The sequence below is a fragment of the Borostomias antarcticus genome (assembly GCF_949987555.1).
Source record: "Borostomias antarcticus genome assembly, chromosome: 24".
Lineage (NCBI taxonomy): Eukaryota > Metazoa > Chordata > Actinopteri > Stomiiformes > Stomiidae > Borostomias > Borostomias antarcticus.
Window position 1 is genome coordinate 18,226,546 of NC_140257.1, and position 24,420 is coordinate 18,250,965.

General features: G+C 43.3%; 1 protein-coding gene across 1 annotated transcript in view; it reads right to left on the bottom strand.

The window, feature by feature from the left end:
• The window catches only part of plxdc2a (plexin domain containing 2a), a gene marked incomplete at both ends in the record, with an annotated part of 29,055 nt that extends 5,917 nt beyond the window's left edge, over positions 1-23,138 (bottom strand). Inside the window, 10 exons of the mRNA XM_084458362.1 lie at positions 11,329-11,389; positions 11,773-11,854; positions 14,682-14,777; positions 14,864-14,963; positions 15,070-15,188; positions 15,318-15,440; positions 15,536-15,605; positions 18,941-19,075; positions 19,813-20,021; positions 23,054-23,138. Of these exons, the coding sequence (XP_084314488.1) occupies positions 11,329-11,389; positions 11,773-11,854; positions 14,682-14,777; positions 14,864-14,963; positions 15,070-15,188; positions 15,318-15,440; positions 15,536-15,605; positions 18,941-19,075; positions 19,813-20,021; positions 23,054-23,138 (1,080 nt within the window). The remainder of the gene's footprint in view (positions 1-11,328; positions 11,390-11,772; positions 11,855-14,681; positions 14,778-14,863; positions 14,964-15,069; positions 15,189-15,317; positions 15,441-15,535; positions 15,606-18,940; positions 19,076-19,812; positions 20,022-23,053) is intronic.
• Between the last annotated feature and the right edge of the window lie 1,282 nt (positions 23,139-24,420).

Sequence of the window (24,420 nt, forward strand, 5' to 3'; positions counted from 1 at the left end):
AGACACCCCTGGGTGGCAGATCTCTGATCAGAATTGCTTGTACTACATACCTGTGAATGTTCATGAAGATTGTAGATAAAAAATTATTTGGTCCGAAAAAAAAACGCCATACATACCCCTTATGTTTTTTTTCAGGTGGAAATAATTAAATTTGTCACTGCTCAGCCTAGGAATAGACTAGACACCCCTGGGTGGCAGATCTCTGATCAGAATTGCTTGTACTACATACCTGTGAATGTTCATGAAGATTGTAGATAAAAATTATTTGGTCTGAAAAAAAAACGCCATACATACCCCTTATGTTTTTTTTCAGGTGGAAATAATTAAATTTGTCACTGCTCGGCCTAGGACTGGACTAGACACCCCTGGGTGGCAGATCTCTGATCAGAATTGCTTGTACTACATGCCTGTGAATGTTCATGAAGATTGTAGATAAAAATTAATTTGGTCTGAAAAAAAAACGCCATACATACCCCTTATGTTTTTTTTCAGGTGGAAATAATTACATGTGTCACTGCTCGGCCTAGGAATGGACTAGACACCCATGAGTTGCAGATCTCTGATCAGAATTGCTTGTACTACATGCCTGTGAATGTTCATGAAGATTGTAGATAAAAATGTATTTGGTCTGAAAAAAAAACGCCATACATACCCCTTTTGTTTTTTTCAGGTGGAAATAATTAAATTTGTCACTGCTCAGCCTAGGAATGGACTAGACACCCCTGGGTGGCAGATCTCTGATCAGCATTGCTTGTACTACATGCCTGTGAATGTTCATGAAGATTGTAGATAAAAATTAATTTGGTCTGAAAAAAAAACGCCATACATACCCCTTATGTTTTTTTTCAGGTGGAAATAATTACATTTGTCACTGCTCGGCCTAGGACTGGACTAGACACCCCTGGGTGGCAGATCTCTGATCAGAATTGCTTGTACTACATACCTGTGAATGTTCATGAAGATTGTAGATAAAAAATTATTTGGTCCGAAAAAAAAACGCCATACATACCCCTTATGTTTTTTTTCAGGTGGAAATAATTAAATTTGTCACTGCTCAGCCTAGGAATAGACTAGACACCCCTGGGTGGCAGATCTCTGATCAGAATTGCTTGTACTACATACCTGTGAATGTTCATGAAGATTGTAGATAAAAATTATTTGGTCTGAAAAAAAAACGCCATACATACCCCTTATGTTTTTTTTCAGGTGGAAATAATTAAATTTGTCACTGCTCGGCCTAGGACTGGACTAGACACCCCTGGGTGGCAGATCTCTGATCAGAATTGCTTGTACTACATGCCTGTGAATGTTCATGAAGATTGTAGATAAAAATTAATTTGGTCTGAAAAAAAAACGCCATACATACCCCTTATGTTTTTTTTCAGGTGGAAATAATTACATGTGTCACTGCTCGGCCTAGGAATGGACTAGACACCCATGAGTTGCAGATCTCTGATCAGAATTGCTTGTACTACATGCCTGTGAATGTTCATGAAGATTGTAGATAAAAATGTATTTGGTCTGAAAAAAAAACGCCATACATACCTCTTTTGTTTTTTTCAGGTGGAAATAATTAAATTTGTCACTGCTCAGCCTAGGAATGGACTAGACACCCCTGGGTGGCAGATCTCTGATCAGCATTGCTTGTACTACATGCCTGTGAATGTTCATGAAGATTGTAGATAAAAATTAATTTGGTCTGAAAAAAAAACGCCATACATACCCCTTATGTTTTTTTTCAGATGGAAATAAGTAAATTTGTCACTGCTCAGCCTAGGAATGGACTAGACACCCCTGGGTGGCAGATCTCTGATCGGAATTGCTTGTACTACATGCCTGTGAATGTTCATGAAGATTGTAGATAAAAATTAATTTGGTCTGAAAAAAAAACGCCATACATACCCCTTATGTTTTTTTTCAGGTGTAAATAATTAAATTTGTCACTGCTCGGCCTAGGACTGGACTAGACACCCCTGGGTGGCAGATCTCTGATCAGAATTGCTTGTACTACATGCCTGTGAATGTTCATGAAGATTGTAGATAAAAATGAATTTGGTCTGAAAAAAAAAACGCCATACATACCCCTTATGTTTTTTTTCAGGTGGAAATAATTACATTTGTCACTGCTCGGCTTAGGAATGGACTAGACACCCATGAGTTGCAGATCTCTGATCAGAATTGCTTGTACTACATGCCTGTGAATGTTCATGAAGATTGTAGATAAAAATTAATTTGGTCTGAAAAAAAAACGCCATACATACCCCTTATGTTTTTTTTCAGATGGAAATAATTACATTTGTCACTGCTCAGCCTAGGAATGGACTAGACACCCCTGGGTGGCAGATCTCTGATCAGAATTGCTTGTACTACATACCTGTGAATGTTCATGAAGATTGTAGATAAAAATGTATTTGGTCTGAAAAAAAAACGTCATACATACCCCTTATGTTTTTTTTCAGGTGGAAATAATTACATTTGTCACTGCTCGGCCTAGGAATGGACTAGACACCCATGAGTTGCAGATCTCTGATCAGAATTGCTTGTACTACATGCCTGTGAATGTTCATGAAGATTGTAGATAAAAATTAATTTGGTCTGAAAAAAAAACCGCCATACATACCCCTTATGTTTTTTTTCAGGTGGAAATAATTAAATTTGTCACTGCTCGGCCTAGGACTGGACTAGACACCCCTGGGTGGCAGATCTCTGATCAGAATTGCTTGTACTGCATGCCTGTGAATGTTCATGAAGATTGTAGATAAAAATTAATTTGGTCTGAAAAAAAAACGCCATACATACATACCCCTTATGTTTTTTTTCAGGTGGAAATAATTAAATTTGTCACTGCTCGGCCTAGGAATGGACTAGACACCCCTGGGTGGCAGATCTCTGATCAGAATTGCTTGTACTACATACCTGTGAATGTTCATGAAGATTGTAGATAAAAATGTATTTGGTCTGAAAAAAAAACGTCATACATACCCCTTATGTTTTTTTTCAGGTGGAAATAATTACATTTGTCACTGCTCGGCCTAGGAATGGACTAGACACCCATGAGTTGCAGATCTCTGATCAGAATTGCTTGTACTACATGCCTGTGAATGTTCATGAAGATTGTAGATAAAAATTAATTTGGTCTGAAAAAAAAACCGCCATACATACCCCTTATGTTTTTTTTCAGGTGGAAATAATTAAATTTGTCACTGCTCGGCCTAGGACTGGACTAGACACCCCTGGGTGGCAGATCTCTGATCAGAATTGCTTGTACTGCATGCCTGTGAATGTTCATGAAGATTGTAGATAAAAATTAATTTGGTCTGAAAAAAAAACGCCATACATACATACCCCTTATGTTTTTTTTCAGGTGGAAATAATTAAATTTGTCACTGCTCGGCCTAGGAATGGACTAGACACCCCTGGGTGGCAGATCTCTGATCGGAATTGCTTGTACTACATGCCTGTGAATGTTCATGAAGATTGTAGATAAAAATTAATTTGGTCTGAAAAAAAAACGCCATACATACCCCTTATGTTTTTTTTCAGGTGGAAATAATTAAATTTGTCACTGCTCGGCCTAGGACTGGACTAGACACCCCTGGGTGGCAGATCTCTGATCAGAATTGCTTGTACTACATACCTGTGAATGTTCATGAAGATTGTAGATAAAAAATTATTTGGTCTGAAAAAAAAACGCCATACATACCCCTTATGTTTTTTTTCAGGTGGAAATAATTAAATTTGTCACTGCTCAGCCTAGGAATAGACTAGACACCCCTGGGTGGCAGATCTCTGATCAGAATTGCTTGTACTACATACCTGTGAATGTTCATGAAGATGGTAGATAAAAATTATTTGGTCTGAAAAAAAAACGCCATGCATACCCCTTATGTTTTTTTTCAGGTGGAAATAATTACATTTGTCACTGCTCGGCCTAGGAATGGACTAGACACCCATGAGTTGCAGATCTCTGATCAGAATTGCTTGTACTACATGCCTGTGAATGTTCATGAAGATTGTAGATAAAAATTAATTTGGTCTGAAAAAAAAACGCCATACATACCCCTTATGTTTTTTTTCAGGTGGAAATAATTAAATTTGTCACTGCTCGGCCTAGGACTGGACTAGACACCCCTGGGTGGCAGATCTCTGATCAGAATTGCTTGTACTACATGCCTGTGAATGTTCATGAAGATTGTAGATAAAAATGTATTTGGTCTGAAAAAAAAACGCCATACATACCCCTTTTGTTTTTTTCAGGTGGAAATAATTAAATTTGTCACTGCTCAGCCTAGGAATGGACTAGACACCCCTGGGTGGCAGATCTCTGATCAGCATTGCTTGTACTACATGCCTGTGAATGTTCATGAAGATTGTAGATAAAAATTAATTTGGTCTGAAAAAAAAACGCCATACATACCCCTTATGTTTTTTTTCAGATGGAAATAATTAAATTTGTCTGCTCAGCCTAGGAATGGACTAGACACCCCTGGGTGGCAGATCTCTTGTCGGAATTGCTTGTACTACATGCCTGTGAATGTTCATGAAGATTGTAGATAAAAATTAATTTGGTCTGAAAAAAAAACGCCATACATACCCCTTATGTTTTTTTTCAGATGGAAATAATTAAATTTGTCTGCTCAGCCTAGGAATGGACTAGACACCCCTGGGTGGCAGATCTCTGGTCGGAATTGCTTGTACTACATACCTGTGAATGTTCATGAAGATTGTAGATAAAAAATTATTTGGTCTGAAAAAAAAACGCCATACATACCCCTTATGTTTTTTTTCAGGTGGAAATAATTTAATTTGTCACTGCTCAGCCTAGGAATAGACTAGACACCCCTGGGTGGCAGATCTCTGATCAGAATTGCTTGTACTACATACCTGTGAATGTTCATGAAGATTGTAGATAAAAATGATTTGGTCTGAAAAAAAAACGCCATACATACCCCTTATGTTTTTTTTCAGGTGGAAATAATTAAATTTGTCACTGCTCAGCCTAGGAATGGACTAGACACCCCTGGGTGGCAGATCTCTGATCGGAATTGCTTGTACTACATGCCTGTGAATGTTCATGAAGATTGTAGATAAAAATTAATTTGGTCTGAAAAAAAAACGCCATACATACCCCTTATGTTTTTTTTCAGGTGGAAATAATTACATGTGTCACTGCTCGGCCTAGGAGTGGACTAGACACCCATGAGTTGCAGATCTCTGATCAGAATTGCTTGTACTACATGCCTGTGAATGTTCATGAAGATTGTAGATAAAAATGTATTTGGTCTGAAAAAAAAAAGCCATACATACCCCTTATGTTTTTTTTCAGGTGGAAATAATTAAATTTGTCACTGCTCGGCCTAGGACTGGACTAGACACCCCTGGGTGGCAGATCTCTGATCAGAATTGCTTGTACTACATGCCTGTGAATGTTCATGAAGATTGTAGATAAAAATGTATTTGGTCTGAAAAAAAAACGCCATACATACCCCTTTTGTTTTTTTCAGGTGGAAATAATTAAATTTGTCACTGCTCAGCCTAGGAATGGACTAGACACCCCTGGGTGGCAGATCTCTGATCAGAATTGCTTGTACTACATGCCTGTGAATGTTCATGAAGATTGTAGATAAAAATGTATTTGGTCTGAAAAAAAAAAGCCATACATACCCCTTATGTTTTTTTTCAGGTGGAAATAATTAAATTTGTCACTGCTCGGCCTAGGACTGGACTAGACACCCCTGGGTGGCAGATCTCTGATCAGAATTGCTTGTACTACATGCCTGTGAATGTTCATGAAGATTGTAGATAAAAATGTATTTGGTCTGAAAAAAAAACGCCATACATACCCCTTTTGTTTTTTTCAGGTGGAAATAATTAAATTTGTCACTGCTCAGCCTAGGAATGGACTAGACACCCCTGGGTGGCAGATCTCTGATCAGAATTGCTTGTACTACATGCCTGTGAATGTTCATGAAGATTGTAGATAAAAATTAATTTGGTCTGAAAAAAAAACGCCATACATACCCCTTATGTTTTTTTTCAGGTGGAAATAATTACATGTGTCACTGCTCGGCCTAGGAGTGGACTAGACACCCATGAGTTGCAGATCTCTGATCAGAATTGCTTGTACTACATGCCTGTGAATGTTCATGAAGATTGTAGATAAAAATGTATTTGGTCTGAAAAAAAAAAGCCATACATACCCCTTATGTTTTTTTTCAGGTGGAAATAATTAAATTTGTCACTGCTCGGCCTAGGACTGGACTAGACACCCCTGGGTGGCAGATCTCTGATCAGAATTGCTTGTACTACATGCCTGTGAATGTTCATGAAGATTGTAGATAAAAATGTATTTGGTCTGAAAAAAAAACGCCATACATACCCCTTTTGTTTTTTTCAGGTGGAAATAATTAAATTTGTCACTGCTCAGCCTAGGAATGGACTAGACACCCCTGGGTGGCAGATCTCTGATCAGAATTGCTTGTACTACATGCCTGTGAATGTTCATGAAGATTGTAGATAAAAATTAATTTGGTCTGAAAAAAAAACGCCATACATACCCCTTATGTTTTTTTTCAGGTGGAAATAATTAAATTTGTCACTGCTCGGCCTAGGACTGGACTAGACACCCCTGGGTGGCAGATCTCTGATCAGAATTGCTTGTACTACATGCCTGTGAATGTTCATGAAGATTGTAGATAAAAATGTATTTGGTCTGAAAAAAAAACGCCATACATACCCCTTTTGTTTTTTTCAGGTGGAAATAATTAAATTTGTCACTGCTCAGCCTAGGAATGGACTAGACACCCCTGGGTGGCAGATCTCTGATCAGCATTGCTTGTACTACATGCCTGTGAATGTTCATGAAGATTGTAGATAAAAATTAATTTGGTCTGAAAAAAAAACGCCATACATACCCCTTATGTTTTTTTTCAGATGGAAATAATTACATTTGTCACTGCTCAGCCTAGGAATGGACTAGACACCCCTGGGTGGCAGATCTCTGATCGGAATTGCTTGTACTACATGCCTGTGAATGTTCATGAAGATTGTAGATAAAAATTAATTTGGTCTGAAAAAAAAACGCCATACATACCCCTTATGTTTTTTTTCAGGTGGAAATAATTAAATTTGTCACTGCTCGGCCTAGGACTGGACTAGACACCCCTGGGTGGCAGATCTCTGATCAGAATTGCTTGTACTACATACCTGTGAATGTTCATGAAGATTGTAGATAAAAAATTATTTGGTCTGAAAAAAAAACGCCATACATATACCCCTTATGTTTTTTTTCAGGTGGAAATAATTAAATTTGTCACTGCTCAGCCTAGGAATAGACTAGACACCCCTGGGTGGCAGATCTCTGATCAGAATTGCTTGTACTACATACCTGTGAATGTTCATGAAGATTGTAGATAAAAATTATTTGGTCTGAAAAAAAAACGCCATACATACCCCTTATGTTTTTTTTCAGGTGGAAATAATTAAATTTGTCACTGCTCAGCCTAGGAATGGACTAGACACCCCTGGGTGGCAGATCTCTGATCGGAATTGCTTGTACTACATGCCTGTGAATGTTCATGAAGATTGTAGATAAAAATTAATTTGGTCTGAAAAAAAAACGCCATACATACCCCTTATGTTTTTTTTCAGGTGGAAATAATTAAATTTGTCACTGCTCGGCCTAGGACTGGACTAGACACCCCTGGGTGGCAGATCTCTGATCAGAATTGCTTGTACTACATACCTGTGAATGTTCATGAAGATTGTAGATAAAAAATTATTTGGTCTGAAAAAAAAACGCCATACATACCCCTTATGTTTTTTTTCAGGTGGAAATAATTAAATTTGTCACTGCTCAGCCTAGGAATAGACTAGACACCCCTTGGTGGCAGATCTCTGATCAGAATTGCTTGTACTACATGCCTGTGAATGTTCATGAAGATTGTAGATAAAAATGTATTTGGTCTGAAAAAAAAACGCCATACATACCCCTTTTGTTTTTTTCAGGTGGAAATAATTAAATTTGTCACTGCTCAGCCTAGGAATGGACTAGACACCCCTGTGTGGCAGATCTCTGATCAGCATTGCTTGTACTACATGCCTGTGAATGTTCATGAAGATTGTAGATAAAAATTAATTTGGTCTGAAAAAAAAACGCCATACATACCCCTTATGTTTTTTTTCAGATGGAAATAATTAAATTTGTCACTGCTCATTCTAGGAATGGACTAGACACCCCTGGGTGGCAGATCTCTGATCGGAATTGCTTGTACTACATGCCTGTGAATGTTCATGAAGATTGTAGATAAAAATTAATTTGGTCTGAAAAAAAAACGCCATACATACCCCTTATGTTTTTTTTCAGGTGGAAATAATTAAATTTGTCACTGCTCGGCCTAGGACTGGACTAGACACCCCTGGGTGGCAGATCTCTGATCAGAATTGCTTGTACTACATGCCTGTGAATGTTCATGAAGATTGTAGATAAAAATTAATTTGGTCTGAAAAAAAAACGCCATACATACGCCTTATGTTTTTTTTCAGGTGGAAATAATTACATGTGTCACTGCTCGGCCTAGGAATGGACTAGACACCCATGAGTTGCAGATCTCTGATCAGAATTGCTTGTACTACATGCCTGTGAATGTTCATGAAGATTGTAGATAAAAATTTATTTGGTCTGAAAAAAAAAAGCCATACATACCCCTTATGTTTTTTTTCAGGTGGAAATAATTAAATTTGTCACTGCTCGGCCTAGGACTGGACTAGACACCCCTGGGTGGCAGATCTCTGATCAGAATTGCTTGTACTACATGCCTGTGAATGTTCATGAAGATTGTAGATAAAAATGTATATGGTCTGAAAAAAAAACGCCATACATACCCCTTTTGTTTTTTTCAGGTGGAAATAATTAAATTTGTCACTGCTCAGCCTAGGAATGGACTAGACACCCCTGGGTGGCAGATCTCTGATCAGCATTGCTTGTACTACATGCCTGTGAATGTTCATGAAGATTGTAGATAAAAATTAATTTGGTCTGAAAAAAAAACGCCATACATACCCCTTATGTTTTTTTTCAGATGGAAATAATTAAATTTGTCACTGCTCAGCCTAGGAATGGACTAGACACCCCTGGGTGGCAGATCTCTGATCGGAATTGCTTGTACTACATGCCTGTGAATGTTCATGAAGATTGTAGATCAAAATGTATTTGGTCTGAAAAGAAAAACGCCATACATACCCCTTATGTTTTTTTTCAGGTGGAAATAATTAAATTTGTCACTGCTCAGCCTAGGAATAGACTAGACACCCCTGGGTGGCAGATCTCTGATCAGAATTGATTGTACTACATACCTGTGAATGTTCTTGAAGATTGTAGATAAAAATTTATTTGGTCTGAAAAAAAAACGCCATACATACCCCTTTTGTTTTTTTTCAGGTGGAAATAATTAAATTTGTCACTGCTCGGCCTAGGACTGGACTAGACACCCCTGGGTGGCAGATCTCTGATCAGAATTGCTTGTACTACATGCCTGTGAATGTTCATGAAGATTGTAGATAAAAATTAATTTGGTCTGAAAAAAAAACACCATACATACCCCTTATGTTTTTTTTCAGATGGAAATAATTAAATTTGTCACTGCTCAGCCTAGGAATGGACTAGACACCCCTGGGTGGCAGATCTCTGATCAGAATTGCTTGTACTACATGCCTGTGAATGTTCATGAAGATTGTAGATAAAAATGTATTTGGTCTGAAAAAAAAGAAATGCCATACATACCCCTTATGTTTTTTTTCAGGTGGAAATAATTACATTTGTCACTGCTCGGCCTAGGAATGGACTAGACACCCCTGGGTGGCAGATCTCTGATCAGAATTGCTTGTACTACATGCCTGTGAATGTTCATGAAGATTGTAGATAAAAACAAATTTGGTCTGAAAAAAAAACGCCATACATCTTATGTTTTTTTTCACGTGGAAATAATTAAATCTGTCACTGCTCGGCCTAGGACTGGACTAGACACCCCTGGGTGGCAGATCTCTTATCAGAATTGCTTGTACTACATGCCTGTGAATGTTCATGAAGATTGTACATCAAAATAAATTTGGTCTGAAAGAAAAAAACGCCATACATACCCCTTATGTTTTTTTTCAGGTGGAAATAATTACATTTGTCACTGCTCGGCCTAGGACTGGACTAGACACCCATGAGTTGCAGATCTCTGATCAGAATTGCTTGTACTACATGCCTGTGAATGTTCATGAAGATTGTAGATCAAAATAAATTTGGTCTGAAAAAAAAAACGCCATACATACCCCTTATGTTTTTTTTCAGGTGGAAATAATTACATTTGTCACTGCTCGGCCTAGGACTGGACTAGACACCCCTGGGGGGCAGATCTCTGATCAGAATTGCTTGTACTACATACCTGTTAAAATTTCGGTTACATTTCGGTTATAAAGTGTACCGACATGTCAATTCCAGCGGGGGGCAGTCTCATGCTCCTAACCAAATGGGATTCTTGTTGTCCATTTGAGTAGAAATTCATTCCAGAAGGGGGGGTTACTGCTACTACCCAAATGGGATACTTTTTGTCCATTTAAGTAACAATTCATTCCAGAAGGGGGTGGAGTTACTGCTCCTATCCAAATGGGATACTTTTTGTCCATTCCAGTAAAAATTCATTGTAGAAGGGGGGTTTACTGTACAGTCCATCCCTGCTGTCCGTATAGGGCGGAGTCTCACCAGATTTATGCCAGGTTCCCCCCGTGGGGTGCTCTGGAGGGGAGTGAGAGGTGTTGGGTGGTGTTCTAAGTTCACCTCTTCCGATTAAACTAAAAGTCTGACAGGTGGATGGCCTACGAGTTTTTTTTGGCCAATCACACTTGATTTTTAACTTGCTCCGATCGGAATGAAAATCGATGAGCACCTAGGGGGATGCTCCCTTAAGACAGACATGTTGTTGGCAACAGCCAATCAGGAGGCTTGATTTTAAACATGCTCCGATTGTCACGAAAATTGGTGGACTTAAAGCCTGTCATGAGAAATTGATGGTGTCCATTTGGGAAACCTAGATGATTCACAAATGGACAGTACTGTTCTGGTACTTCCTGCAGCCTGAGAGAGATGAAATTTGAGTATGCACATGGTGGACTTAAAGTCTATGGTGGACATGTGCATACTCAAAGGGCAGCCTCTGTTATTCAATGAATAAGCCTTTTGACTATGTGACAAGAAATGCAAAGGGCCCCCTGAGCTCTTGGGCCCCTGGGCCTGGCAGGCCCGTTCAGTAATATGTCTTTGACAGCAACAATCGTCTGCAGTACCTCCTCAGGACAGCCGTGGTCCACCCAGTCCTGGCGGGTTCTGTCAAAACCACTGGAGCATCTGAGACACAAATGAACACAAGATGAGTTAATAGCTCTCCCAAATCCAGAGGTTATGAGACAAACACAGATATAAGTCCAATAGCTATAGAGCCAATAGATGAACTCAAGGTTAATCAATCAATCAATCAGTCAATCAAAGCTTTATTTGTATAGCGCATTTCATACACAGAGGCAACACAATGCGCTTTACGGAGAACAAGAGAGGTGGGCATACGTCCCACCCCTACATATTCCAGAGGGAAGCAAAAAAACAGTATCACCCGGGGGCCAGAAAAGTGAGTCTCCCATAATCATATGGGAGACTGAGATAATACAGTAACAATACAAGTGGACCTGGATCCTTTCCAAATGAGGGCCCAGTTCCAATACTTTAGTCAGTACCTCTGTAGACGGCTGCACCAGGTGCAGTTGAAGCCAATCTGAGACGTGACGCAGGGACCACAGCTCGAGAACTGGAGACAGGCTGCAGCAAGAGGAGTAGAGAGACAAATGGTGATCATTTATACAATTATTCTTTTATTTTTTTAAGCTGCGGTATGTACGATTTTTTGAGAGATTTTAAGTATGTAAATAATGCTATGATAAATTAAGAAGGATAAATGATGTAGCTACTACTGTGAAAGCTGCATCTGTGTAGACTGCTGTTTGGCTCTGAGGGTCTCCTGAGTTAGCAGACTGCTGTTTGGCTCTGAGGGTCTCCTGAGTTAGCAGACTGCTGTTTGACTCCTGAGTTAGCAGACTGCTGTTTGGCTCTGAGGGTCTCCTGAGTTAGCAGACTGCTGTTTGACTCCTGAGTTAGCAGACTGCTGTTTGACTCCTGAGTTAGCAGACTGCTGTTTGACTCCTGAGTTAGCAGACTGCTCTGTGTCTGTGTATGGTCTATGCAATGGTCCTTCACCTGGTGAATATTAATTTTGCCCATGTGTGACTGTACCATCAAACTACCAATGAGCCAATGAGATGAAGCGGTGAAACATTCTTGAATGTGCACCTGTGGTTGATCAACTCCCGCTGCTCTTCCAAGTGGATTGATAATCCCTGGTCACGTAATGCCCCTTGAGCCCTTAAACGGCAGAAGAATTGGCAGAGAGCCTGGGAGAGGATGTTTCCATGAACTGGTTTGAGTGACTTATGAAGAGAAATAATGTTATTGTGTTTGTGCACCGGGAGGAGGCTGACACGGTGTAGCGATGTAAAATTTGGTTATAATCATCCACTAATAGTGATCAATTTGACCCTGACAAACATGATTGCTATAAGTGGTTCCCACTGTAATAGGGCTCTGTCTACTGCTAGCTAGCAAAGCAGATAGCCATGTTAGTAAAATAAGCTGCTAGCTCGCAAAGTAGATAGCCATGTCAATGATTGCACTGCAATATCCATGAATTAAAAGTGGATGGTGATTGTCCTACTTTACAGTAGAATCCTTATTTTGGTGAATACCCCTGTCCAGTAGAGTAGAGCAGTTACGGCAGATGAGACGTTGAGTGCTAGTAGAGTCAGATGAGATGTTGAGTGCTAGTAGAGTCAGATGAGATGTTGAGTGCTAGTAGAGTCAGATGAGATGTTGAGTGCTAGTAGAGTCAGATTAGATGTTGAGTGCTAGTAGAGTCAGATGAGACGTTGAGTGCTAGTAGAGTCAGATGAGATGTTGAGTGCTAGTAGAGTCAGATGAGATGTTGAGTGCTAGTAGAGTCAGATGAGATGTTGAGTGCTAGTAGAGTCAGATTAGATGTTGAGTGCTAGTAGAGTCAGATGAGACGTTGAGTGCTAGTAGAGGCACATGAGACGTTGAGTGCTAGTAGAGTCAGATGAGATGTTGAGTGCTAGTAGAGTCAGATTAGATGTTGAGTGCTAGTAGAGTCAGATGAGACGTTGAGTGCTAGTAGAGGCACATGAGACGTTGAGTGCTAGTAGAGTCAGATGAGATGTTGAGTGCTAGTAGAGTCAGATGAGATGTTGAGTGCTAGTAGAGGCACATGAGACGTTGAGTGCTAGTAGAGTCAGATTAGATGTTGAGTGCTAGTAGAGTCAGATTAGATGTTGAGTGCTAGTAGAGTCAGATGAGATGTTGAGTGCTAGTAGAGGCCAAGGTAATAATAGTTTTGCTTTTTTCATTAGTTTTTATTTTTATATCGTTTTAACTTTTTGTTCTCAATTTCAGTTTAGTTTTGATTAGTTTTAAATCAGGTTTGCTAGTTTAGTTTAGTTTTTATTTTTTGAAAATGCTTAGTTTTAGTTTAGTTTTTATTAGTTTCAGTATGTTTTATTTTTTTCTTCTTCTGCGCTAGCCTGGTGAGACCATCCTGATCTCGTGAGCTCACTTTGTTTCACTCCATGTGAAACAAACCATCTGGACCACGTCAGGTTACTTCTGCGCAGGGGCACAGCTAAAGAAAAATGGAGGATAGATTTCATATCCATCCAAAATACTAGGCTTATGTATGAAATGAAAAAGACTAAAACTAAGGACATTTTCTCAATAATTTTAGTTTATTTTAGTTTGTTGTGTAAACAAACAATACAGTTTTAGTTAGTTATCGTTTTTTTGTAAAGCCTAGTTTTTATTTTTATTTCAGTTAACTAAAATGTTTTTTCACACCTAGTTTTCGTTTTTTAGTTAGTTTTCGTTAACTATAATAACCTTGGTAGAGGCACATGAGACGTTGAGTGCTAGTAGAGTCCTGTGTGAGTAACGTATTCAGCCACACCAGAGTTAGTAAAGTTCCTTGAAAGTATTGGATGTTGTGGACATTCATTTCTTCAGGAGATACACTTGTTGCATCAGATAATTGCTGTAATCGGGAAAGCGTTTTGAAGTGTGTAAACGGCTGACAGGTTTACCAAAGCATCAAGATGCAGGGAGTCCCTGGTGTGTGTTCTAATACTGGCAGACAGTATGCGTCATAACACTTGCATAGTTCATACAGTATGTTTCCAACCCCAGCTCCCCTTGTTAGATAGATATTGTGCACTTCCGGTTTCTATGGAAATCCCGGGAATTCCTGGGAGGGGGCTCTATAATCCCTGGATTTAAAAAAGGTCTGATTCAGGAATTTTGAGCAACCCTAGTGTAGACTGCTGTTTGTCTCTGCATCTCTGTAGACTGCTGTTCGGCTCTGCATCTGTGTAGACTGCTGTTTGGCTCTGCTGGACTCAGGGAAGGAGACTGCGTTTACCCTGGCAGAAAGAATCTTCCCTCATCGCTAGTTTGTAGCTTGCGGGCACATAACGCAGAAGTTATATATTGCAGCTTTAATATGTGTACAGAGCTGTGTAGTCTGACATACTTGGGAGAGGCAGCATCTCCACAGCTGTGTGGTTGGAGATCTTGGACTTCATGATGTCTACTCTGTGATACTCATAGATGGTTCTCCTGCGAACATCTGGAAGAACACGGACACATTGGTAAAGAAGGTCTGATCGTTCACAGCCTGACTGTATGTGATCCTGTCTGTAGAGAGTTACTCACTTGGGATCTGTTCGATCTCATGGAGCACCACAAACGCATCTGATAGGCCAACCTTCACTGGGTGATTCACAGCACAGATCTCACTGATGTCAATGGGAACCTAGGGACAACAAGGATGGAAAAGACTAGTCACAGAGTGCAACTTCTATTCTTCCTCATGTATTGCATTGTATCTGCACAGTTTAGACACTGGAGGAGTCTGTCACTTCTCTGTAGGCGAAGATGATCCTGCCGTCACTGTGGAGAGTGGTCTGGAAGGTGAACGTTCCCTGGTTTACACTATCCTGGAGGTGAACACGGTCCCACTGCACCACCAACGCCGTGCCTAGCACACACACACACACACACACACACACACAGACGCACACACACACACACACACACACAAATACACCCACATACACCACAACTCCACTTTTATAATAGAAACTAAACAATTGAAAAGCTCTCTCACCATTGTCAAAGTAGAAAACAGTGGAATGTTTGGAGAGTCCAGGGTCGAAGTTGGCCATGAGGGGGGCGATGTACTGGGTGGCCGTCAACATCCTGTGGATGACGTCTCCAGTGTAGATAAATCCTGGAGGAGAGCGTCGATGTCGATCAGAGAGAAACCCATGAGATGATATCTCACTCTTGTATTAAAGCATTTCATGAAACAAAAAAGGTAATTACCTCCAGTTGCCACAGTGATCTCCCGTAGAATATGACCGTAGAAAGGAAAATCAAAGGACAACTTTACTCTCTGAAAATAGAAACACAAAGACAACTTTACTCTCTAAAAATATTAAACCAAAGGACAACTTTACTCTCTGAAAATAGAAAACCAAAGGACAACTTAACTCTCTGAAAATAGAAACACAAAGACAACTTTACTCTCTGAAAATAGAAAACCAAATGACAACTTTACTCTGTGCTGGAGTTCACCCCAGTGGACGAGAGGGGGGGACTCTGACTGTGGTTTGTACTTATGCACCGAACAGCAGTTCAGAGTACTCAGCCTTCCTGCAGACCCTGAGTGGAGTCCTATTTGGGGCTCCTGCAGGGGACTCCACTGTCCTATTGGGGGATTTCAATGCACACGTGGGCAATGATGGAGAAACTTGGAGGGGCGTGATTGGGAGGCATGGCCACCACGATCTGAACCCGAGTTGTTTTGTTGTTGGACTTCTGTGCTAGTCACAGTTTGTCCATAACAAACACCATGTTCGAACACAAGGATGCCCACAAGTACACCTGGCATCAGAACACCTTAGGCCGAAGATCGATGATAGATTTTGTTATCGTATCAGCCGATCTGAGGCCATGTGTTTTGAACACTCGGGTAAAGAGAGGGGCAGAGCTGTCCACTGATCACCATCTGGTGGTGAGCTGGTTTCGATGGCGGGGGAAACATCTGGACAGATCTGGAGAACCCAAGCGTGTTGTGTGGGTGAACTTGGAACATCTGGAGGAAGAGCCTGTCTGGAGAGATTTCAATTGCCACCTCCAGCAGAGCTTCTCTGGCATCCCTGTGGAGGTTGGGACATTGAGCATGAGTGGTCGGTGTTCAAAGCCTCCATTGCTGAAGCTGTGGCTGGGAGCTGCGGCCTGAGGGCCATAGGTACCTCAAGGGGCAGTAACCCTAGGACATCGTGGTGGACAGCGGTGGTCAGGGAAGCTGTCCGACTGAAGAAGGAGGCCTTCCGGGATATGTTAACCCGGGGGACTCCAGAAGCAGTTGCAGGGTATCGACTGGCCGGGAGGGCTGCGGCTTCGGCTGTGACCAAGGCAAAGCAGCGGGTGTGGGGGGAGTTCAGAGAAACCATGGAGAAGGACTTTCGGTCGGCACCAAAGTATTTCTGGAAGACCATCAGACATCTCAGGAAGGGAAAGTGGGGGACCATCCAAGCTGTATACAGCAAGGAAGGGACACTGCTGACCTCAACTGAGGAGGTTGTTGAGCATTGGAAGGAGCACTTTGAGGAACTCCTGAACCTGACTAATCCACCCTCTACGATCGAGGCAGAGCCGGAAGATCATGGGGGGTCATCGTCAATTTCCCTGGAGGAGGTCACTGAGGTAGTCAAACAACTCCACAGTGGCAAAGCCCCAGGGACTGATGAGATCCGTCCAGAAATGCTGAAGGTGCTGGGTGTTGAGGAGCTGTCTTGGTTGACACGCCTCTTTAACATTGCGTGGAAATCCGGGTCAGTGCCAAAGGAGTGGCGGACTGGGGTGGTGGTCCCAATATTTAAAAAAGGGGACCAGAGGGTGTGTGCCAATTTTAGAGGCATCACATTACTCAGCCTCCCAGGGAAAGTGTACTCCAAGGTGCTGGAAAGGAGGGCCCGGCCGATAGTCGAACCTCGGATCCAAGAGGAACAATGCGGATTTCGTCCTGGTCGTGGAACCACCGACCAGCTCTTCACTCTCGCAAGGATCTTGGAGGGGGCTTGGGAGTTTGCCCAACCTGTCTACATGTGTTTTGTGGACTTGGAGAAGGCTTACGACCGGGTCCCTCGAGAGGTCTTGTGGAGAGTTATGCGGGAGTATGGGGTGAGGGGGTCCCTACTTAGGGCCTTCCAATCCCTGTACACCCAGAGCGAGAGCTGTGTCCGTGTCCTTGGCAGTAAGTCGTCTTCCTTTCCGGTGGGGGTTGGCCTCCGCCAGGGCTGCGCTTTGTCACCAATCCTGTTTGTGATTTTCATGGACAGGATATCGAGGCATAGTCAGCGGAGGTGGGTTTGCAGTTTGGTGAGCTGGGGATCACGTCGCTGCTATTTGCAGATGATGTGGTCCTGATGGCATCATCTGCCTGCGACCTCCAGCACTCTCTGGATAGGTTTGCAACTGAGTGTGAAGCGGCTGGGATGAGAATCAGCACTTCTAAGTCTGAGTCCATGGTTCTCAGCAGGAAACCGGTGGTCTGTCCGCACCGAGTAGGAAATGAGTCCTTACCCCAAGTGAAGGAGTTCAAGTATTACATTCAGTCAAGTACCTGGGGGTCTTGTTCACGAGTGAGGGAACCATGGAGAGGGAGCTTGGCCGGAGAATCGGAGCAGCTGGTGCGGTTCTGCAGTCGCTTTACCGCACTGTTGTGATGAAAAGAGAGCTGAGCCAAAAGGCAATGCTCTCGATCTACCAGTCTATCTTCGTCCCCACCCTCACCTATGGTCATGAAGGATGGGTCATGACCGAAAGAACGAGATCACGGATACAAGCGGCCGAAATGAGTTTTCTCCGGAGGGTGGCTGGGGTCTCCCTGAGAGATCAGGTGAGAAGTTCAGTCATCCGGGAGAGACTCGGAGTAGAGCCGCTGCTCCTTTGCGCCGAAAGGAGCCACTTGAGGTGGTTTGGGCATCTAGTGAGGATGCCTCCTGGGCGCCTCCCTAGGGAGGTGTTCCAGGCGTGTCCGGCTGGGAGGAGGCCGCGGGGTAGACCCAGGACTAGGTGGCGGGATTACATCTCCGCACTGGCCTGGAAGCGGATAAAGATTCCCCAGGCAGAGCTGGTTGATGCTGCCAGGGAAAGGGATGTCTGGGGCCCCCTGCTGGAACTGCTGCCTCCGCGACCTGACCCCTGATAAGCGGATGAAGATGGATGGATGGATGACAACTTTACTCTCTGACAATATAAAACCAAAGGACCACTTTACTCACAGAAACACAAAGTACAATATAAGAATGCTCATGAGAAGCCTGCAATGGTTGTATTTGAATGTGTAAAATATACACATGTGATTTCATATTGTTTATATACTGTTTCACATTGTTGCTGTGTAACCAGGGCACCATTATGAAAGGGTTAGGGGTTAGGGGTTGTGAAAACCTCATCGTCCGACATTGGAGCTGAGCGAGAAAGGTCAGACTCACTTTTTGGCTGCTTCAGTTGAATAGGCCTTGGCTGTCAGTCATATTTTAGCCAATCAGAGCACTTCTCCCAAATCATTTAAATCATTAAAATTATTCATGTCTGACACCGGCCAAGAAGTGGGCAGAAGCAGTTAGACACTACTGACCGGTTGGTGTGAATTGGGCTTTGGGACTATTCTACGACCCTTGCTCCTTGTGCTCCCCTAGCCAGAGCTGAGGCCCGTACCGCTGCTTGTCTGTGTGTGGTGGACAGGACCTTCCCTCTGCCCTGGTCCATGTCCACCACGTCCACCCACAGGTCTCTGGCTCCGCTGTCGGCCGGCCCGTAGATCTTGGACGTGTAATAGCTATGATCCTTATCCTGACAACACAAACGTTTGTTTATTACACTAATTCCTGCGAAGAAAAAAAAGTTGTAATAATAGAAAAAATAAAATAAAATAAATACTAATAATAAGTTCTTAGTTTTTTTTTAATAATCCCTGTGGGGGAAAATTGGTATTATTATTATTATCATTGATATAATAATAATAGTAATAGTAATAATAATAATAATAATACTTATTATTATTAATTTTATTTATAAAGCACTTTTCATTGTGAAACAATCTCAACATGCTCAAACAATCACAGTCATTAAGAAAACAGAGGCACTAATTAATCTATAAAATGTATATTATAAAATGTATACAGTAAATATTATTTTTTTTCTAAATAAGGTCAAGATATGTAAGTCCCATCGTAAAAATGAATATTTTATCTGGCTGGTGTTGTATGGATGTGTGTTTGTTGGATGTGTATGGATGTGTCCTTGTTGGATGTGTGTTTTTATCTGGCTGATGTATGGATGTGTTTTTATCTCCTCTATCACTCGCTCGAAATTCTCTCACACAAAAAAAGAAAAAGGGCTTGTGCTCTTTGAAGTGCCTACAGTGCCTGGGTGATGATGTTGTATGGATGTGTGTTTGTTCTATCTGGGTGATGTATGGATGTGTGTTTGTTCTATCTGGGTGATGTATGGATGTGTTTGTTCTATCTGGGTGATGTATGGATGTGTGTTTGTACTTCTATCTGGATGTTGTATGGATGTGTTTGTACTTCTATCTGGGTGATGTTGTCATGTCCCTGCTCAGTGAGCAGGTCTGGGTCTGACTCCTCTTCATCCTGGTCTCGGTAGTGCCCCCTCTTGTCATTGGCCCAGCTGGGGACTGCTGGCTTGGGATTGGCCACCCATCTCGGCCCCCTGTGTCTGGTGGACCCCGAGTCCACCAGCACATCCTCCTCTGAAGGGGGCAGCCTCTGCACATCTGCATAGTCGACCCACGAGGAGAGCACAAAGGGATTAGGTCACCTGGTCTTCATTCCTGTGCTGACATGTCAGTCACAACATATAAGAAAGCGTTTCTGTAAGAAATGCCCCCCTCTGACCTCCGGTGCCCCCGCCACACCATCTCACGCTCGCACCAGCCACGTGCATCTTAGGGTCACGTGCACAATGCCAATCACCGTGCACCCACACCTCACTCACGCACAGAGGTGTTAGGGTGAAGTGGTGTTAGGGTCAGGCGGTGTTAGGGTGAAGGGGTGTTAGGGTGAAGCAGTGTTAGGGTGAAGTGGTGTTAGGGTGAAGGGGTGTTAGGGTGAGGCGGTGTTAGGGTGAAGTGGTGTTAGGGTGAAGGGGTGTTAGGGTGAAGTGGTGTTAGGGTGAAGTGGTGTTAGGGTCAGGCGGTGTTAGGGTGAAGGGGTGTTAGGGTGAAGGGGTGTTTGGGTGAAGGGGTGTTAGGGTGAAGGGGTGTTAGGGTGAAGTGGTGTTAGGGTGAAGGGGTGTTAGGTTGAAGTGGTGTTAGGGTGAAATGGTGTTACGGTGAGGCGGTGTTAGGGTGAAGTGGTGTTAGGGTGAAGGGGTGTTAGGGTGAAGCGGCGTTAGGGTGAAGGGGTGTTAGGGTGAAAGGGTGTTAGGGTGAAGTGGTGTTAGGGTCAGGCGGTGTTAGGGTGAAGTGGTGTTAGGGTGAGGCGGTGTTAGGGTGAAGGGGTGTTAGGGTGAGGCGGTGTTAGGGTGAAGTGGTGTTAGGGTGAAGGGGTGTTAGGGTGAAGGGGTGTTAGGGTGAAGTGGTGTAAGGTTGAAGCGGTGTTAGGGTGAAGGGGTGTTAGGGTGAAGTGGTGTTAGGGTGAAGGGGTGTTAGGGTGAAGTGGTGTTAGGGTGAAGTGGTGTTAGGGTGAAGGGGTGTTAGGGTGAAGGGGTGTTAGGGTGAAGGGGTGTTAGGGTGAAGTGGTGTTAGGGTGAAGTGGTGTTAGGGTGAAGGGGTGTTAGGGTGAAGCGGTGTTAGGGTGAAGCGGTGTTAGGATGAAGTGGTGTTAGGGTGAAGTGGTGTTAGGGTGAAGGGGTGTTAGGGTGAAGGGGTGTTAGGGTGAAGCGGTGTTAGGGTGAAGCAGTGTTTCCTAACCCTAACCCTAACCCTACCATGGTGGCGCTGTGCTGCTGGACCTGCAGTGGTAGAAAACTATCAGACTCGTTCTGAGGAGACCATGTTTGTACTGGCTAGCACATTGGCGTTAGTTATCCTAAACATAATGGGCCTGATTCATTATGTTTTAACTAGTTCAGTTCATGTATTTCCATTCATATATTTAAATCTATTGATTAGTTCTGCTGATTTTCATTGTCTCTATTTGGTCCATGCCTTCCTGACTTGTTTGTGTGGAATCTCTTTGTTGAAGTTGTCTTATCACTCACTAGCCTAGCAGGGACAGAGGTGTGTCCTAGCGCAGTCCCACCAGTCCACACTAGCCTAGCAGGGACAGAGGTGTGTCCTAGCGCATTTCCAGTCCACACTAGCCTAGCAGGGACAGAGGTGTGTCCTAGCGCATTCCCAGTCCACACTAGCCTAGCAGGGACAGAGGTGTGTCCTAGCGCAGTCCCAGTCCACACTAGCCTAGCAGGGACAGAGGTGTGTCCTAGCGCAGTCCCACCGGTCCACACTAGCCTAGCAGGGACAGAGGTGTGTCCTAGCGCAGTCCCACCGGTCCACACTAGCCTAGCAGGGACAGAGGTGTGTCCTAGCGCAGTCCCAGTCCACACTAGCCTAGCAGGGACAGAGGTGTGTCCTAGCGCAGTCCCACCAGTCCACACTAGCCTAGCAGGGACAGAGGTGTGTCCTAGCGCAGTCCCACCAGTCCACACTAGCCTAGCAGGGACAGAGGTGTGTCCTAGCGCAGTCCCACCAGTCCACACTAGCCTAGCAGGGACAGAGGTGTGTCCTAGCGCAGTCCCAGTCCACACTAGCCTAGCAGGGACAGAGGTGTGTCCTAGCGCAGTCCCAGTCCACACTAGCCTAGCAGGGACAGAGGTGTGTCCTAGCGCAGTCCCAGTCCACACTAGCCTAGCAGGGACAGAGGTGTGTCCTAACGCAGTCCCAGCTAGCTGACCTCTTCACAGGCCAGGGTGAAAGCATGCCTGGCATTCCTCACGCCGGCTGGTCAGCCTCACAGCCCCGGCCCAGGAAGGACGAGTGTTGTGTCCACATAGCGTTCTCACGGCCACAGAAGACTAAAAGATGTCCTTGTGGTTATTTGGGATGGACCTATAGGAACTATGAGGGATCACTTTGGTAATATAATCCAGTTTCACGCATGACACAGTTTAGATCCACCACTGAATGAAGAAACAGGTCGTCTAAGTCATGGAGTTAGACAGTAGAAACGGGTTGAGTAAGTCATGGTGTTAGACAGTAGAAACGGGTTGAGTAAGTCATGGAGTTAGACAGTAGAAACGGGTTGAGTAAGTCATGGTGTTAGACAGTAGAAACGGGTTGAGTAAGTCATGGTGTTAGACAGTAGAAACGGGTTGAGTAAGTCATGGTGTTAGACAGTAGAAACAGGTCGTGTAAGTCATGGTGTTAGACAGTAGAAACAGGTCGTGTAAGTCATGGTGTTAGACAGTAGAAACAGGTCGTGTAAGTCATGGTGTTAGACAGTAGAAACAGGTCGTGTAAGTCATGGTGTTAGACAGTAGAAACAGGTCGTGTAAGTCATGGTGTTAGACAGTAGAAACGGGTCGTGTAAGTAATGGTGTTAGACAGACAGTAGGTTGTTTTTAGCATGAGGAGCTACAGCTGACCCGTGAGGAGATATAGAACGGATAGCCAAACAGCACAGGAAGGCTCTCATCATTATGAATATCACTATGTACATTTTGGGCTGCTATGATTGACACACGCACGCACGCACACACACGCACGCACACACGCACGCACACACACACACACACACACACACACACACACACACACACACACACACGCACGGTATGAACAAACCAGTAAATAAGTAGAAGACTTACCATAGGTTTCCATCAAGTCCACTCGGCTCATGACAGACTGCAGAACGATCAACATCCCAGTTATGAGGCTGCGGCTCTTTGCCATCGTCCGTTTCCGCTTTAGTCCCATCAATGTGGAATGATCTCCCAGCGAACTGTCACATTAAAGTCCCCCGCGGATCGCTTTACACAAGGCATGTGGGCCCCGCCTGTTGTGCGTCAAGAGAGTCACTTGGTTAAAATAGGAAAATTCCAATCTTTGCACACCCATTTAGCGTGCAACGTGGGACGATGACTTCTTGCCAAATTAATGCAGAATGTTAATAGGCTGGTTATAAAGTTGTTGGTTCCATTCGGCGCAGGTCCAACTGTCCTTGTCCAAGAGGAATATGAACACTTAATATGAACATACTGTTTATAAAGCTGCTGTCGGGTGATGGGGGGATTCTTCTGGGCATCTGCTACCTGGCGAGGACGCTTTGCGTAAACTACGCGCCCTAGGCGAGCTTGCGCTCTACCAGTTACCATGGAGCTTAGTTACAGTCAGGACCACTCCACGACGTCTCCTCCCCTCTCTCTAACTCATGCCAGGATAAATACACGCAGCTGATCTCAGCCGTTTGCGTCCCACCCCTCCCCATATATGTGCTCCATGCTCTGGTAGGAAGACCAGCAGAGGACCAAGGACTCATTTTACACTCAGAGACTGTAGGGCATATCATCCCAGTGAATGTATGAATTGTCATCCATACATGTCTTTGACCATTTAAGTGGAATTAATGTGCCCTTGTGTTTACGCTGTAGATCTCTATGCCCCCTTAAATGAGCGTCACCATAAATCCCTTTCTTAATGACGGAGTGATTATTTCAGCAAAACTATGATTGACAATGAAAAGTGCTTTATAAATAAAATGATAGGATGTTTGTTTGTATGTGTGTGTTTGTGTGTATTTGCTAACTTCTACAGTATGAGACTGTGTGTGTTTGTATGTGTATTTGACTGTGTGTGTGTGTGCGCGCGCGCGTATGTGTGCGTGTATTTGCTAACTCCTACAGTATAAGACAATGTGTGCGTCTGTATCATATGTGTGTGTATTTGCTCACCTGCGAGAGAGATGGTTCGTGCGGGAGTCCAATGAATTAGATGTGTGACATGTCTCACATGGCTGAGAGGCCACCCAGCAGCAGCGTGTGTGTGCGTGTGTGCGTGTATTTGTGTGTGTGTGCGTGTGTTTGTGTGTGTGCATGCGTGCGTGCGTGTATGTTGACAGAGGCAGCATAACCGACAGTTGCAAAGAAATCCCTCACCCCAATAAGAGGTTAGTGACTTGAGCTTATTTTGTTGAGCTTCGTGCTCCTCATTGGTGTGAGTAGATTCTACCCAATGC